General features: G+C 44.7%; 2 protein-coding genes across 6 annotated transcripts in view; one reads left to right on the forward strand and one right to left on the reverse strand.

Annotated features, from left to right (window-relative positions):
• LOC110509424 (ubiquitin carboxyl-terminal hydrolase 8-like) lies at nt 1-3351 on the reverse strand. Its single transcript, XM_036967711.1, has 2 exons — nt 2492-3351; nt 1-2399 (listed from the first exon to the last, which is right to left on the reverse strand). The coding sequence occupies exons 1-2, from the start codon at nt 3065-3067 to the stop codon at nt 1203-1205; spliced, it is 1773 nt and encodes a 590-aa protein (XP_036823606.1). The 5' UTR covers nt 3068-3351; the 3' UTR covers nt 1-1202.
• A 9070-nt stretch (nt 3352-12421) lies between these two features.
• Nucleotides 12422-15736, forward strand: part of LOC110509425 (pleckstrin homology-like domain family B member 2) — a 34951-nt gene continuing 31636 nt past the window's right edge. For 4 of the 5 annotated variants that reach the window (XR_005040371.1, XM_036967407.1, XM_036967409.1 and 1 more), the window contains exons 1-4: nt 12422-12657; nt 14281-14355; nt 14641-14764; nt 15366-15548. Coding sequence is in view for 4 of the 5 variants with exons in the window: in XM_036967407.1 (XP_036823302.1) it covers nt 12607-12657; nt 14281-14355; nt 14641-14764; nt 15366-15548 (433 nt within the window). In the remaining variant the exon portion in view is untranslated. Of the gene's footprint in view, nt 12658-13684; nt 13786-14280; nt 14356-14640; nt 14765-15365; nt 15549-15736 lie in introns of those variants that run through there. The other variant, XM_036967410.1, reaches the window with a different exon arrangement.

The raw sequence follows: 15736 nt of genomic DNA on the forward strand, positions 1-15736 counted from the left end.
TATTACTTTTATTAATAAACGTATTGCAATAAGGGAGCTGTTCACACAACACACAAAGTGAATGGAGTGAGAGCCCACGCACAATGAGTACAGAAGCCTTATATAGTCAAGCTATCTTATGCAAGCATCTGCAAAACACGTGATCTTATGTATGTGTATGTGTGTGTGTGGGGACAGACGACACTGGGTTACGGGGTACAGGCTATAATGAAAAGGTTGTCTCGTTCTGTCACAACTGAGTGAGGACAATAGGTGCCAAGGTGACAGGAAGTCACTCCAGACATACTTCCTCTAACAGCAGCTCAGCGGTTCCCCAAGTTGGGCAAGCAAGCACCTTTGACTGTCGGCCCAGATAATGTATGGTCCTACCCCTACACACATACACAAGCATGAACCTTTCGCCCAGAAACAGGCTCCAAACAGATCAACAGCCTTATCGCTGGTATGCAGGATATAACACTTTGCTCTGCCTCCAGTTAAGCTGAGAGGAACCAGTTAGTTTCTGTCAGGTCTTGGCTGAGCTCCCAGACATCATAGGGTCATACTACACACAGAACAGTTAGAACAGGCCTATACTAATGCACACACACAAATCTCGAGCCCAATGCCTAGGCTTAAAGAAGGATATTTTAGTACCAAAGCATTAATAAGGTTTAACAGAAAATGCCCTCACTCTAGCTAAGATTTTGAAAGTATGATGTTGACAAGATCAGTCCAATCAAAGCTACTGTTGATATGACAATGACCTTGAGCCTTCTCGGATGGGCACTTCTAATGTAACTCTATGGCAGCACCAAAGAGGCTTGAATTTTCGAGCTCTTCTCATACATTTTGCGGTGACATAGTGTTCCCATGAGTGACAGAACACTGAGCCATGCACGACACAACTAGAGAACATTACCAATCCCTACGCTCCGAATTTTCCACTGGCTGCCCCACCACCACAGAAAGCACTAAGCTAGGCTGAAACACATTTTCGAGCTACCTTACTCAAGAACGCAAAAGAGAATGACATTGTTTTCAACCTGATATGTGGCACATATTAATGTCAAAATAACATGCAAAACAGGGAACAACAAAAAAAAATTCTGCCCCACCTACCCTGAATGACAGGTCGCCACTGTCTGGGGGACGCTTTGGACCAGATCTCACACACACACACACACATACTGTACAAAATCCCCTGTGTGTCCTTCCACCCCTCACAAAGAAGAGTAGAATAAGATGCAGGCGGCAGAGGACTTGACTGAGGAGGTGGAAATGTCTGAAACATCCTTGTCTTCAAACTTGTACCACTGCTGTTTGATGGCGTTCTTACAGAAGGCTGTGTAGTAACCACAATTCAGACCCACCCCATAATAATTAGAGACTGCAAACAGGTTGTATTTCTTGAGCTTCTGTTTTGGACCAATGACACACTGGTTCAGGTCCAGGTTCTCCAGGGGGAAGTCAACGTTGGTCTGGAGAACTTGAATCCTTCTGCCATCGATGGTCAATCGAATTAAGTAAACCACAAGGATGGGCGGGACCTTCCAGATCTTCACTTTCCTCATGGAGTCTCTCAGGGCTTTGCAGTGACTGCAGAACACAGCGGAATGGTTATCTAGCTTCTGCTCTCTACTGAACAGCTTCAGACAGTCTTGTAGGGAGCACTCTTTAGATGAAGCCAGTGGCAGGTTGTGGTGATTGAAGGTTTCGAAGGTGCGTGTCTTGTGTTGACAGGTGAGACACTGGACAGTGATCTTCAACTGACCATGGAACAGAGCTACGATGATGGAGTCATTCCGCAGCTTGTGTCTGCTCCAGGCCAGGTCGGCTGCCCTTTGGTCATCCAGGTGATGGTCATTCACTTCCCGTTGGTACAGTTTACTAGTGTCAGCCTTATTGAGGTCCTCGTGTAGCCCATCTAGGAGGACAAGCATAAATTCCTTTGCATCTTGCGGTTCATTGCCAGCAAACCCTGCGTAAACCTTTCCAATGGTAAACTCAAAGTCCCTGGGCCTGATAGACTTATACAGGCCAGACCACATAGCCTTCATTATCACCCCAAACTCCTCTACTACTTCCCCCTTATGGCCCAGGTAATTGTTCCTGTTAATATCTTCCTGGTAGTAGTTATTGGTGAAGTACTCAGCCATGCCTGGGGTGTTACACAGGCACTGCAGGATGCAGTTCATGTAACAGGTGCTTCTGTCACACAGTCCCGTCAGCATGGCACCCATCCCTCCATATACAGGGTGTAGGTTACTGATCTTAGCTGCTGACAGCTTGGCGATCTCCATCTTGGCATACACGTCATGACTGGGCTTAGTGGTCTCGGCAGGGACAGGTTGGGCTGGGGGGGCTGCTTGTATTTGGGCACGGGGGGGGGGGGGGGGGGGGGGGGTGGAGAGGGGGGCCTGCGGAATGCTTGCCCCATGGGGGTAGAGGTGAACTTTGTTGGTTGGGGCGTGGTAGTAGCGGTAGGTACCTGTCACCTGTCATCTTAGGCGGGTAGAGGCGGGGCTGAAGCCTTCAGCTCCTTCAGAGAGGGGTAGCAGAAGTTCAGCTGAGGGAGGGTGTTGAGGGCGTGTTGTCGGGGGGGTCTGACTTTGGCGTTGGTTGTGTACATGGGGTAGACAAGCAACCAGTTCTCATAGCCTCCCTCCAGAACCAGGGGCTCTCTGTGGAGATCTGTGGTGCTGTCCCACTTGTAGAGAGCATCTTTGAGGCTCTTGAGTGGGGTCCCCAGTCTGAGGTCAGTGACACAGCTGAACCAGTCCAGTAATATGATGTAGTCTACGAACCCCTGTCTCTTCCACTGTTCTCTGGATGCTTCCGGCAGCCTGGCCTTGATCTGGTTCACAGTGATCCCAGGGTTGATAGCCTCCTCAGGGACGCTGATGCAGATCTGTGTGGGGATATAGATATGGGACTCCTCAAAGTCCCTGCAGCTACGGTTGTCCATGATGATGACAGTCACTGTCTGGTCCCTCATGATGTGTAACAGCCTGGCAGCTGTGATTCCTCCTCCAGTTACCACAGAGCTTGCAGACCAAGAGAGAAGCTCTTTAGCTTTCGAAGCCATGGTGTTATCAATCCAGTCTCTCCTCTGTAATGGCTTCCGAGATCAAGATTAACTTTCCCTTTAGAAACTTATAGCAGTGAAGTCCAAATAAAATTATATACTGTTAGTGATCCCAGTTGTTTTGTAGTAGTAGTTGTTGTTGTTTCGAATCTTGATTTTAAATTATTTTTAAGTCCTTTTTATAGATTTCATAAATCAGTGAACACGATATAACTGAAAGTAACAGCCCTGCTCTGTACTTTGCCTTTCCTGCTCATCTGGTTCTTTCTGCCAGCCAGAGGTGGAGCTTTCTGCAAAAACATACTACTGAAGACGACAACAGACGACTACAGACAGAAGTCAACAGGGGAGGTGCATCTGCGACAGCCAAAAGTCATACACTATAGGGGTTTTTCAACAGTAAGGCTCAGATCAATATGACAGTGTGATAGCTTCCGTTGTTTACAAAGGTTTTTCTTTATAATGTCAAAATAAAAATGTTGCTAAACCACAACATTGTAACAACTACTCTGTCAGTTGGAGGAGAGGCTGTGGGTGGGGCTAGGGACCTTTTCAAATTGGGATTGACAGCTCAGGAGAAAATGTCATTAAAATATGTTCATGAACATTAACCCAATAACATTCACTTTTTCACATGTGAGTTCCAAATATCTCTAACATGCAGACCAAACCGAACACGTGCATACGTCTGTGTGCGCCATCGCACGCACATTGATTTTGGTCACCCGCACCAGAAGTGATCAGGACAAGCAGGTTGAAATATCAAGACAAACTCAATTGTATTAATTTGGGGACAGGTCAAAAAGCATTAAACATTTATGGCAATTTAGCTAGCTAGCTCGCTGTTGCGAGCTAATTTGTCCTGGTATAGAAACATTGGATTGTTATTTTACCTAAAATGCACGACAATTAATCCACAGATAAAACGGTAAACATAATTCATTTATTGTCATCTCTCCTCCTTCCTTAAGGCTTCTTTTTCTTCTTTGAACTTTATCTGGTGGTTGGCAACCAACTTTACAGCATTACTACAACCTAAAGAAGTGTGGACCTAAGTTCTTCTTTCATTCCCCCACGTGGGAATAAGCTCCTAAAAACCAATGAGGAGATTGCATGTGAGTATATGCTCCTGAAAACCAATGAGGAGATTGCACGTGAGTATATGCTCCTAAAAACCAATGAGGAGATGACACGTGGGTATATGCTCCTAAAAACCAATGAGGAGATGGCACGTGGGTATATGCTCCTAAAAACCAATGAGCTGATGGGAGAGGCTGCACTTGCAGCGTGTTGTGCATCACAAATAGAACCAATTTCTATGTTAGCTCCTGGTCACGCAGATGCTAGCTGATGCCCGCGAGCAGTGTGGGTGCAATGATTGAATAACACATACATTTATTTTGCAGCACTCGCACACGCGTCGCGAGCGGTATGGTCAACAGGTAATGGTCGCCCCAGCATGAGTTGTTTTATGCACGTGATGTCAGAATGCATTCACTGTTCCAAAATGTGATTGTTATGCAATAGGGCAGTTAACAAGCGCTGCCTGCTAATTATCTACATGCTATGTTTCAACTTCTCAATTTCAAATTATTTTCGAACAAGTTGTATTTTCTAACAACAGTTTGAATTGAGGTGTGTTCTGCTTCCTCATTAATTCACATTAATTCAAATAGAAGTAGCCCATTTCATTGTTTGAGGCTTTACTGAGCTGGACAAAACTTCCCTCTCCACATATTAAGTTTGCAGACATTTGCGCACTCTTCCACAATCTGGTACATTTTCTGGCTGGTGCTCGCATTATTCTTTTCTGTATATCATGTTGTTGTTTCTACAGCATACACCATGTATGTATGGAGCATAATGTATTTATAGTTTTATACACACGTTTTCAAGAACAACATGCATACTGTAAACAAACCAAACTCATCCTGCCTCTACTATCTTTGGTTGATGCAGGGAAAAAAGACACGATGGATCTAACAAACTACCCATTGTCGGAATACTTTTGATTTCTAGAAAGTGTTTTATTCAATAATGTCGATCAATGCAAATAGTCTGGGTAGCCCTTTGATTAGATGTTCAGGAGTCTTATGGCTTGGGGGTATAAGCTGTTTAGAAGCCTCTTGGACATAGACCTGGCGCTCCGGTTCCACTTGCAGTGCGGTAGCAGAGAGAACAGTCTATGACTACGGTGGCGGGAGTCTTTGACAATTTTTAGGGCCTTCCTCTGACACCGCCTGGTATAGAGGTCCTGGATGGCAGGAAGCTTGGCCCCGGTGATGTATGGACGGTACGCACTAACCTCTGTAGTGCCTTGCGGTCGGATGCCGAGCAGTTGCCAATCCAGGGAGTGATGCAACCCATCAGGATGTTCTCGATGGTGCAGCTGTATCCTTTTGAGGATCTGGGGACCAAGGCCAAATCTTTTCAGTCTCCTGAGGGGGATAGGTTTTGTCGTGCCCTCTTCACGACTGTCTTGGTGTGCTTGGACCATGTTAGTTTGTTGGTGATGGGACACCAAGGAACTTGAAGCTCTCAATCTGCTCCACTACAGCCCCGTCTATGAGAATGGGGGCGTGCTCGGTCCTTCTTTTCCTGTAGTCCACAATCAACTCCTTTGTCTTGATCACATTGAGGGAGAGGTTGTTGTCCTTGCACCACATGATCAGGTCTCTGACCTCCTCCCTATAGGCTGTCTCATCATTGTTGGTGATCAGGCCTACCACTGTTGTGTCATCAGCAAACTTAATAATGGTGTTTGAGTTGTGCACAGCCATGCAGTCATGAATGAACAGGGAGTACAGGAGGGGACTGAGCACGCACCCTTGAGGGGCTCCCGTGTTGAGGATCAGCATGGCGGATGTGTTTTTACCTACCCTTACCACATGGGGGCGGCCTGTCAGGAAGTCCAGGATCAGGTTGCAGAGGGAGGTGTTTAGTCTCAGGGTCCTTAGCTTAGTAATGAGCTTTGAGGGCACTATGGTGTTGAATGCTGAGCTGTAGTCAATTAATGGCATTCTCATATAGGTGCTCCTTTTGTCCAGGTGGGAAAGGGCAGTGTGGAGTGCAATAGAGATTGCATCATCTGTGGATCTGTTGGTGCGGTATGCAAATTGGAGTGGGTCTTGGGTTTCAGGGATAATGGTGTTGATGTGAGCCATGACCAGCCTTTCAAAGCATTTCATGGCTACAGACGTGACTGCTACGGGTCTGTAGTCATTTAGGCAGGTTACCTTAGTTTTCTTTGGCACAGGGACTATGGTGGTCTGCTTGACCACCATAGTATTGGTATTACAGACTCAGATAGGGAGAGGTTGAAAATGTCAGCGAAGATACTTGCCAGTTGGTAAGCACATGCTCAGAGTACACGTCCTGGTAATCCGTAAGGCCCAGCGGCCTTGTGAAAGTTGACCTGTCTAAAGGTCTTACTCACATCGGCTGTGGAGAGCATGATCACACAGTCATCCGGAACAGCTGATGCTCTCATGCATGTTTCAGTGTTACTTGCCTCGAAGCGAGCAGAGAAGTTATTTAGCTTGTCTGGTAGGCTCGTGTCGCTGGGCAGCTCTCGGCTGTGCTTTGCTTTGTAGTCTGGAATAGTTTGCAAGCCCTGCTACATCCGACTAGCGTCGGAGCCGGTGTAGTACGATTCGATCTTAGTCCTGTATTGACATTTTGCGTGTATAATGGTTCGTTGGAGGGAATAGTTGGATTTCTTATATGCTTTTGGGTTACAGTTACTGTGGGGACAACGTCCTCGATGCACATATCTCGATAAAGCCAGTGACTGATGTGGTGTACTCCTCAATCATCAAAACAAATCAAAATAAAATGTATTTAAATAGCCCTTCTTAGATCAGTTGATATCTCAAAGTGCTGTACAGAAACCCAGCCTAAAACCCCAAACAGCAAGCAGTGCAGGTGTAGAAGCACGGTGGCTAGGGGAAAACTCCCTAGGAAGAAACCTAGAGAGGAACCAGGCTATGAGGGGTGGCCAGTCCTCTTCTGGCTGTGCCGGGTGGAGATTATAACAGAACATGGCCAAGATGTTCAAATGTTCATAAATGACCAGCATGGTCCAATAATAGTAAGGCAGAACAGTTGAAACTGGAGCAGCAGCACGGCCAGGTGGACTGGGGACAGCAAGGAGTCATCATGTCAGGTAGTCCTGGGGCATGGTCCTAGGGCTCAGGTCCTCCGAGAGAGAGGAAGAAAGAGAGAAGGAGAGAATTAGAGAACGCACACTTAGATTCACACAGGACACCGAATAGGACAAGAGAAGTACTCCAGATATAACAAACTGACCCTAGCCCCCCGACACATAAACTACTGCAGCATAAATACTGGAGGCTGAGACAGGAGGGGTCAGGAGACACTGTGGCCCCATCCGAGGACACCCCCGGACAGGGCCAAACAGGAAGGATATAACCCCACCCACTTTGCCAAAGCACAGACCCCACACCACTAGAGGGATATCTTCAACCACCAACTTACCATCCTGAGACAAGGCTGAGTATAGCCCACAAAGATCTCCGCCATGGCACAACCCAAGGGGGGGCGCCAACCCAGACAGGATGACCACATCAGTGAATCAACCCACTCAGGTGACGCACCCCTTCCAGGGACGGCATGAGAGAGCCCCAGTAAGCCAGTGACTCAGCCCCTGTAATAGGGTTAGAGGCAGAGAATCCCAGTGGAAAGAGGGGAACCTGCCAGGCAGAGACAGCAAGGGCAGAGCCTTTCCGTTCACCTTCCCACTCCTGGGCCAGACTACACTCAATCATATGACCCACTGAAGAGATGAGTCTTCAGTAAGGACTTAAAGGTTGAGACCGAGTTTGCGTCTCTGACATGGGTAGGCAGACCGTTCCATAAAAATGGAGCTCCATAGGAGAAAGCCCTGCCTCCAGCTGTTTGCTTAGAAATTCTAGGGACAATTAGGAGGCCTGCGTCTTGTGACCGTAGCGTACGTGTAGGTATGTACGGCAGGACCAAATCAGAGAGATAGGTAGGAGCAAGCCCATGTAATGCTTTGTAGGTTAGCAGTAAAACCTTGAAATCAGCCCTTGCTTTGACAGGAAGCCAGTGTAGGGAGGCTAGCACTGGAGTAATATGATCACATTTTTTGGTTCTAGTCAGGATTCTAGCAGCCGTATTTAGCACTAACTGAAGTTTATTTAGTGCTTTATCCGGGTAGCCAGAAAGTAGAGCATTGCAGTAGTCTAACCTAGAAGTGACAAAAGCATGGATTAATTTTTCTGCATCATTTTTGGACAGAAAGTTTCTGATTTTTGCAATGTTACATAGATGGAAAAAAGCTGTCTTTGAAATGGTCTTGATATGTCCTTCAAAAGAGAGATCAGGGTCCAGAGTAACGCCGAGGTCCTTCACAGTTTTATTTGAGACGACTGTACAACCATTAAGATTAATTGTCAGATTCAACAGAAGATCTCTTTGTATCTTGGGACCTAGAACAAGCATCTCTGTTTTGTCCGAGTTTAAAAGTAGAACGTTTGCAGCCATCCACTTCCTTATGTCTGAAACACATGCTTCTAGCAAGGGCAATTTTGGGGCTTCACCATGTTTCATTGAAATGTACAGCTGTGTGTCATCCGCATAGCAGTGAAAGTTAGAGGTAAAATATATAGTGAAAACAATAGTGGTCCTAAAACGGAACCTTGAGGAACACCGAAATGTACAGATGATTTGTCAGAGGACAAACCATTCACAGAGACAAACTGATATCTTTCCGACAGATAAGATCTAAACCAGGCCAGAACTTGTCCGTGTAGACCAATTTGGGTTTCCAATCTCTCCAAAAGAATGTGGTGATCGATGGTATCAAAAGCAGCACGAAGGTCTAGGAGCACGAGGACAGATGCAGAGCCTCGGTCCGATGCCATTAAAATGTCATTTACCACCTTCACAAGTGCCGTCTCAGTGCTATGATGGGGTCTAAAACCAGACTGAAGCATTTCATATACATTGTTTGTCTTCAGGAAGGCAGTGAGTTGCTGCGCAACAGCCTTTTCTAAAATGTTTGAGAGGAATGGAAGATTCGATATAGGCAGTTTGGTACACATCCGGTGGATAGAGAGCCGTTTATTATGTTCAACATAGGAGGGCCAAGCACAAGAAGCAGCTCTTTCAGTAGTTTAGTTGGAATAGGGTCCAGTATGCAGCTTGAAGTTTTAGAGGTCATGATTATTTTCATCATTGTGTCAAGAGATATAGTACTAAAACACTTGAGCGTCTCTCTTGATCCTAGGTCCTGGGTGCATGGCCTGGATTAACCTCTACATCACCAGAGGAACAGAAGAGGAGTAGGATAAGGGTACGGCTAAAGGCTATAAGAACTTGTTGTCTAGTGCTTTCGGAACAGAGAGTAAAATGAGCAGGTTTCTGGGCCTGGAAGAATAGATTCAAGGCATGATGTAGAGACAATGGTATGGTCGGATGTGAATACAGTGGAGGTAAACCTAGGCATTGAGTGACGATGAGAGAGGTTTTGTCTCTAGAGACACCATTTAAACCAGGTGAGGTCACCACATTTGTGGGAGGTGGAACAAAAGGGCTAGCTAAGGCATATTGAGCAGGGCTGGAGGCTCTACAGTGAAATAAGACAATAATCACTAACCAAAACAGCAATGGACAAGGCATATTGACACTAGGGAGAGGCATGCGTAGCAGAGTGATCATAGGGTCCAGTGAGTAGCTAGGTGGGCTGGAGACACGGCGATTCAGACAGCTAGCGGGCCGGGGATAGCAGGCTAGCAGAAGGGCCTTAGGGGGACATCGCGACGGAAGAGTCTGTTGTAGCCCCCTCGGACTGTTATGTCGGCAGACCAGTCTTGATGGATCGGCAGGGCTCCGTGTAGGCAGGTAAAGGGGTCCAGGCGAAATGGCAAAATAGGTGTTGTAGGAGATGGCTCTAGCACTAGGCTAGCTCCAGGCTAACTGGTGCTTGCTTCGTGACATAGACTTTAGCCAGGAGTAGCCACTCGGATAGCAGCTAGATAGCTGCGATGATCCAGCTGAAAAGGTTCGAAGCTTGCGGTAGGAATCTGGAGATTCTCTAAATCTGGAGATTTGGTGGAGAAAAAGCAGTCTGATATGCTCTGGGTTGAGTCGCGCTGTGCAGACTGGCAGGAGTTGACCGGCCTATGGTTAACTGATGACAGCTAGCAGTGGCTAGCTGACTACTAGCTAGTAGCTAGTTAGCTGGCTAGCTTCTGTTGGGGGTTCCGGTTCTAAAGTATAGAACATTGCAGATCCATACCACATTGGGTGAGGCGGGTTGCAGGAGAGTATGTTGGGAAAAAAATATATATATATATATACAAGACACAACAAGACAAAGACGTACGACTGCTATACCATCTTGGATCACATAGGAATATATGTAGAAATTAGGGCTGTCAAACTATTAAAAAAAATATTGAGTTAATCGCAGGATTTGCTGTGACTAATCCCGATTAATCGCAAATTCAGAATTTGCTCGAATTGAGCTGTAATTTGTTTTTATTATACAAAAAGCACTACAAAAATATTGACGTCTTGATTTTGTCCAAAATAACGGTTATCAAAATTAGTTAAATTGATAAAGCACACTTTCTTAAAACTCAATGTCAACTTGTTTTGACATCCCATTATTTTTAGCTGTATTGATTGTGGATTTTGGATGATTTTAGTGGATTTTGAACACTTTCAAATGAACAAGTTTGTAATATGCCCATATATTTTTGTACATGCAGTACCAGTCAAAAATTTGACACACCTACTCATTCATAGGTGTTTCATTATTTTTAAAATTTTCTACATTGTAAAATAATAGTGAAGACATCACAACTATGAAATAACACATGGATTCATGTAGTAACCAGAAAAGTGTTAATTTTAGATTGTAGATTCTTCAAAGTAGCCACCCTTTGCCTTGATGACAGCTTTGCACACTCTTGGCATTCTCTCAACCAGCTTCACTTGAAATGCTTTTCCAACAGTCTTGAAAGAGTTCCCACATATGCTGAGTACTTGCTGGATGCTTTTCCTCCTCTCTGCTGTCCAACCTATCCCAAACCATCTCAATTGGTTTGAGGTTGAGTGATTGTGAAGGCCAGGTCATCTGATGCAGCACTCCATCATTCTCCTTCTTGGTCAAATAACCCTTACACAGCCTGGAGGTGTCATTGTCCTGTTGAAAAACAAGTGATAGTCCTACGAAGCACAAACCAGATGGGATGGCGTATCGCTGCAGAATCCTGTGGTAGCCATGCTGGTGAAGTGAGAATTATAAATAAATCACTGACAGTGTCACCAGCAAAGCACCCCCACACTGTCACACCTTCTCCTCCATGGTTCATGGTGGGAAACACACATACTGACCCTTTTTAAAATGTACCCAAATCTAACTGCCTGTAGCTCAGGACCTGAAGCAAGGATATGCATATTACTGATACCATTTGAAAGGAAACACTTTGAAGTCTGTGGAAATGTGAAATGAATGTAGGAGAATATAACACATTAGATCTGGTAAAAGATAATACAAAGAAAAAAACATGCGTTTTCAAAAAACATTTTTGTTCCATCATCTTTGAAATGCAAGAGAAAGGCCAATATATGACTTAGGAATCTAGGCACAATTTAGGTTTTGGCCACTAGATGACAGCATTGTATGTGCAAAGTTTTAGACTGATCCAATGAACTATTGCATTTCTGTTCAAAATGTTCAAGTCTGCCCAATTTTCAAGTTCATAACTGCACTCTCCTCAAACAATAGCATCCTATTCTTTCACTGTAATAGCTACTGTAAACTGGACAGTGCAGTTAGATTAGCAAGAATTTAAGCTTTCTGCCCATATCAGATGTGTCTATGTCCTGGGAAATGTTATTGTACGTACAACCTCATGCTAATCCCATTAGCGCATGTTAGCTCAACCGTCCCGCTTCGTCTGCTATGCAGATATAGACGTACAGAAGGAGGGTAATTCATACGTTTTCGATCCAAATATTTTGTATTAAGAAAAGCAGTATATTGTTAGATTATAGGAGTAACTCTGGTAGGCCTGAAGCAGTCCTCCTCACCTCAAGGCCAACTGTCATAGTCAGTTGCAGTGCTGGGGTGCACTGCCTTTATATCACTGGCCTGCTGTAGCTAAAGCTTAATAATAGCCACACCATACCAAACCTTCACAAATGTTTATAAACTTTATTAGGGTAATATCAAAGTAAATCAAGCCATTGTTTATAGGGAAAATATGAGCAGAAGAGTGAATGTAAACCAGGGAAAAAAACTCACTACCCTCCCCTCAGGGTCTTTAGGGGGGGGTTTCCTGTTTACAAAAATATGTATCCTTCCGTCCAGAAGAGATGACAATCCGCAAGTTTCATTCCACCAATAATGCTACAGTCTTCTTTTGGACTTGTGAATATTCTGTCGAGAGTCGAGACCTTAATGGCACCGAAGAACCCCCCCCCAACGAACAGTGTCTCGCACTGTAAAGAGATGCCCTCCTCGTAATTAGATTAATTTGCCATTAATGTCCATTTCGGGAGTTATAACTGAAGCTTGCAGTTCGACTTCAACAATGGTACGTTTTTTTCCTACAATTTTACAAGTGGTCTGACTAGCTTGAAGCTCTAACTGATTTAAAAGAAAATTGCTTCCTACACTTAGTTATTTTCTCATTTTTAAACAGTCTCTGATAGTAGGCTACAGACGTTGTAATCCTGAACACTGCGGGTAACAATGGCTACATTATTATCCTCTGAATAATGTGACTTGCAGCAGCAGATACAAATCTATCAAAAACCCAAATTCCTTTACATTTTATGATCTGGCCCCGGATGAGAGCTGTTACTAGGATTCCATTGGAGGAGAGATGTGAGACACAACACTCTGATGGTGTTTACACTGTAAACACAACTCTATGTCCATGGTCATTAGGACAGGAATGACTTTGAATACATGTGGAGGATGTAACGTTTTATCAATTGATTAATACTATATAGATCAGGAGCTGACTCTTGAACTCTTGAAGGGAAATGGTGGTAGATATAGTGATATATAGTGACCGTTTGCCCTGTTGTGTCATTCCCCTCGTGAGCTCATGATGGACTTTCAGACGATAGCCCACTATTAAGATTCACTCTGAACCATGACCTGGTTCCCAGAGCCTAAACACAGCATGGGTGTTTTGACATGCAATAACACAGCTAAGTGAACACACAATCTGTTTCTGCTTAGATGGGTTTTTAACAGGGTAATGCTGAGACTCACTTTAAAATTAATGCCAAACAAAAACCAATGGTTGCAAAGTAATCAAACCATACAACTCAGAGTAGGATTACACAAGGATTACTTTTAACAATTTCCACAGAACATTAAAAAGTAAGTTTGGTAACGGGATGACGTTTGTGCTGTTTGTGCTGCACTGTTCTTCAAGTAAATGTGTTTAAAAAAATATATGAGTCTCGACATCGCTCTGTTACTGTGGAAATGCCCAAGTCCCAACTGCCCCTGAAGTTAGGAAATAATATGATGGTATTACCAGTGACCTCATACAGGATGTGAGCTTTCAATGAGAGGAAATGCATGAGTTTTCACAACTCCTGGGGCACAAGGACATACCTAGAAACTAGCAGGAGACTGGAGCAGAGGGATTATCACTTCACATTACTTTCAGCTCTAATCAATTTCCACTGGATTGTTGTGATTTGTCAGTCTGAGTTTAATAACTTGTCCTCACTCCTCAATTTTCGAGGTTGCTTGTTTTTTTTCTACTTTTACTGACTCTCTGTTTCTCTATTCTATTTAGATTCAATCTTTTCAACAATTCTCTCACTTTCTCTTTCTGTAGTTTCTGTCTCGCTCCCCCTCTCTCAAAATCCCCTGAATCTGTTCCTAATTTTCTCTCCTAAACCACTCCCATTCCTTTTCCCCACCACATTCTCCCTCCTGATGTAAGGTCATCTCCCTCTGGAACTTCCTATGACATCCATCTGTTCTCAGAGAGTTGTTAGTGTGTGTGTGTGTGTGTGTGTGTGTGTGTGTGTGTGTGTGTGTGTGTGTGTGTGTGTGTGTGTGTGTGTGTGTGTGTGTGTGTGTGTGTGTGTGTGTGTGTGTGTGTGTGTGTGTGTGTGAGAGTGTGTGTGTGTGTGTGTGTGTGTGTCTGGGTCTACTCTTGGGCTTACATCGTTCTGTTGGTTTATAGGACTCAGACACAAGCAGCTGTACAGAGAGCCAGTCCCAGGCAGAATCTGATCAGCAAGTTCTAGCTACATCCATGGTGAGTACACACACACACACACACACACACACCAGTGGAGGCTGCTAAGAGGAGGACGGCTCATAATAATGGCTGGAACTGAGCAAATGGAATGGCATCAAACACACGGAAACCATGTGTTTGATGTATTTGATACCCTTCCATCTATTCCACTCCAGCCATTACCACGAACCCGTCCTCCCCAATAAGGTGCCACCAACCTCCTGTGACACACACACACTCTCTATTTTGTTAAAGCTCACAGCACTACTCCAGGACCCTACCTCACTCTCTCTTTCCCCACAGAGGCCACCAATCAACCTGATAGAGACTGGAGGAAGCCTGAAGGTACAGACGACCACACCTCACCTGGTTGGCCTGGGCAGTGGCCGGCTCAGTGTTGCCATTACACTTATGCCCCTAAATGAAGGTATGCACACTACACACACACACACACACACACACACACACACACACACACACACACACACACACACACATGCACACACAAATAAATAACCTAGATGCATTTATGTAAATAAAGTCCAGTTGATATCTAGAGTACACAAACACAGTTCTGTAGTCTTCCTGTACTTCCCAGAAGGGAAGCACTGAACTGCAAGTACTCTGGTGTGAGTGTGTCTCTTGGCTGCTAAAACCCAGGATGATTTGACCTAGCAATGCTGTGTGAATGCCATAATATCAGTGCATAGTCACATGCCTTTTAAATAAACCAGTGTTAAATGTAGAGGGGTTATGACCAGCACTACTGTATGCATGAAAGAAAGGGGAAAGGCGTTACTTAGTCAGTTGCACAACTGAACGCATTCAACCAAAATGTGCATTTAACCCAACCCCTCTACAGCAGATTTTTCCACCTTGCCGGCTCTGGGATTTCAACCAGTGACCTTTTGGTTACTGGCCCAACGCTCTTAACCGCTAGGCTACCTGCCGTGTGTTGATGTTTCATATGGGGTGCTATGTGCTACAGAGACAGTAGCTTTCAATGACGAGACTTTTCTGTGTTTCAGGTGTGACCCGAATTGGCCGAGAGGATGCGTCCGTACCTCAAGACATCACTATTGAGGGCTTGGGTATAGAGGCAGAGCATTGTCGTATTATAAATAGAGGAGGAGTCATCACCCTTCACCCTTCCGGAAACCTGTGCTCACTTGATGGAGTCCATGTCTCAAAGCCAACATTGCTGACACAAGGTAATACCGCAAAGTAATGCACATACTCACATATGCACATGCATGCATACCCACACACACACTTGTCATCAACATATTAAACGTATGAAATGGTTCATATGCAAACATACAGATGGATACCAGTATCAGATTTAGGTGAAGTAGAAAATATTTTCAACTCCTCTGGTCTTGTCTAAGGATGTAATCTC

The sequence above is a fragment of the Oncorhynchus mykiss genome, chromosome Y (assembly GCF_013265735.2).
Source record: "Oncorhynchus mykiss isolate Arlee chromosome Y, USDA_OmykA_1.1, whole genome shotgun sequence".
In the NCBI taxonomy this organism is placed as follows: Eukaryota; Metazoa; Chordata; class Actinopteri; order Salmoniformes; family Salmonidae; genus Oncorhynchus; species Oncorhynchus mykiss.

Excerpts from the sequence above, each read along its gene's own strand:
- LOC110509424 (XM_036967711.1), bottom strand. The coding sequence starts at position 3,067 with ATGGCTTCGAAAGCTAAAGAGCTTCTCTCTTGGTCTGCAAGCTCTGTG. Across the intron at positions 2,400-2,491 it reads CTTCAGCCCCGCCTCTACCC|GCCCCCCTCTCCACCCCCCC; the intron begins GCCTAAGATGAC and ends AGCATTCCGCAG.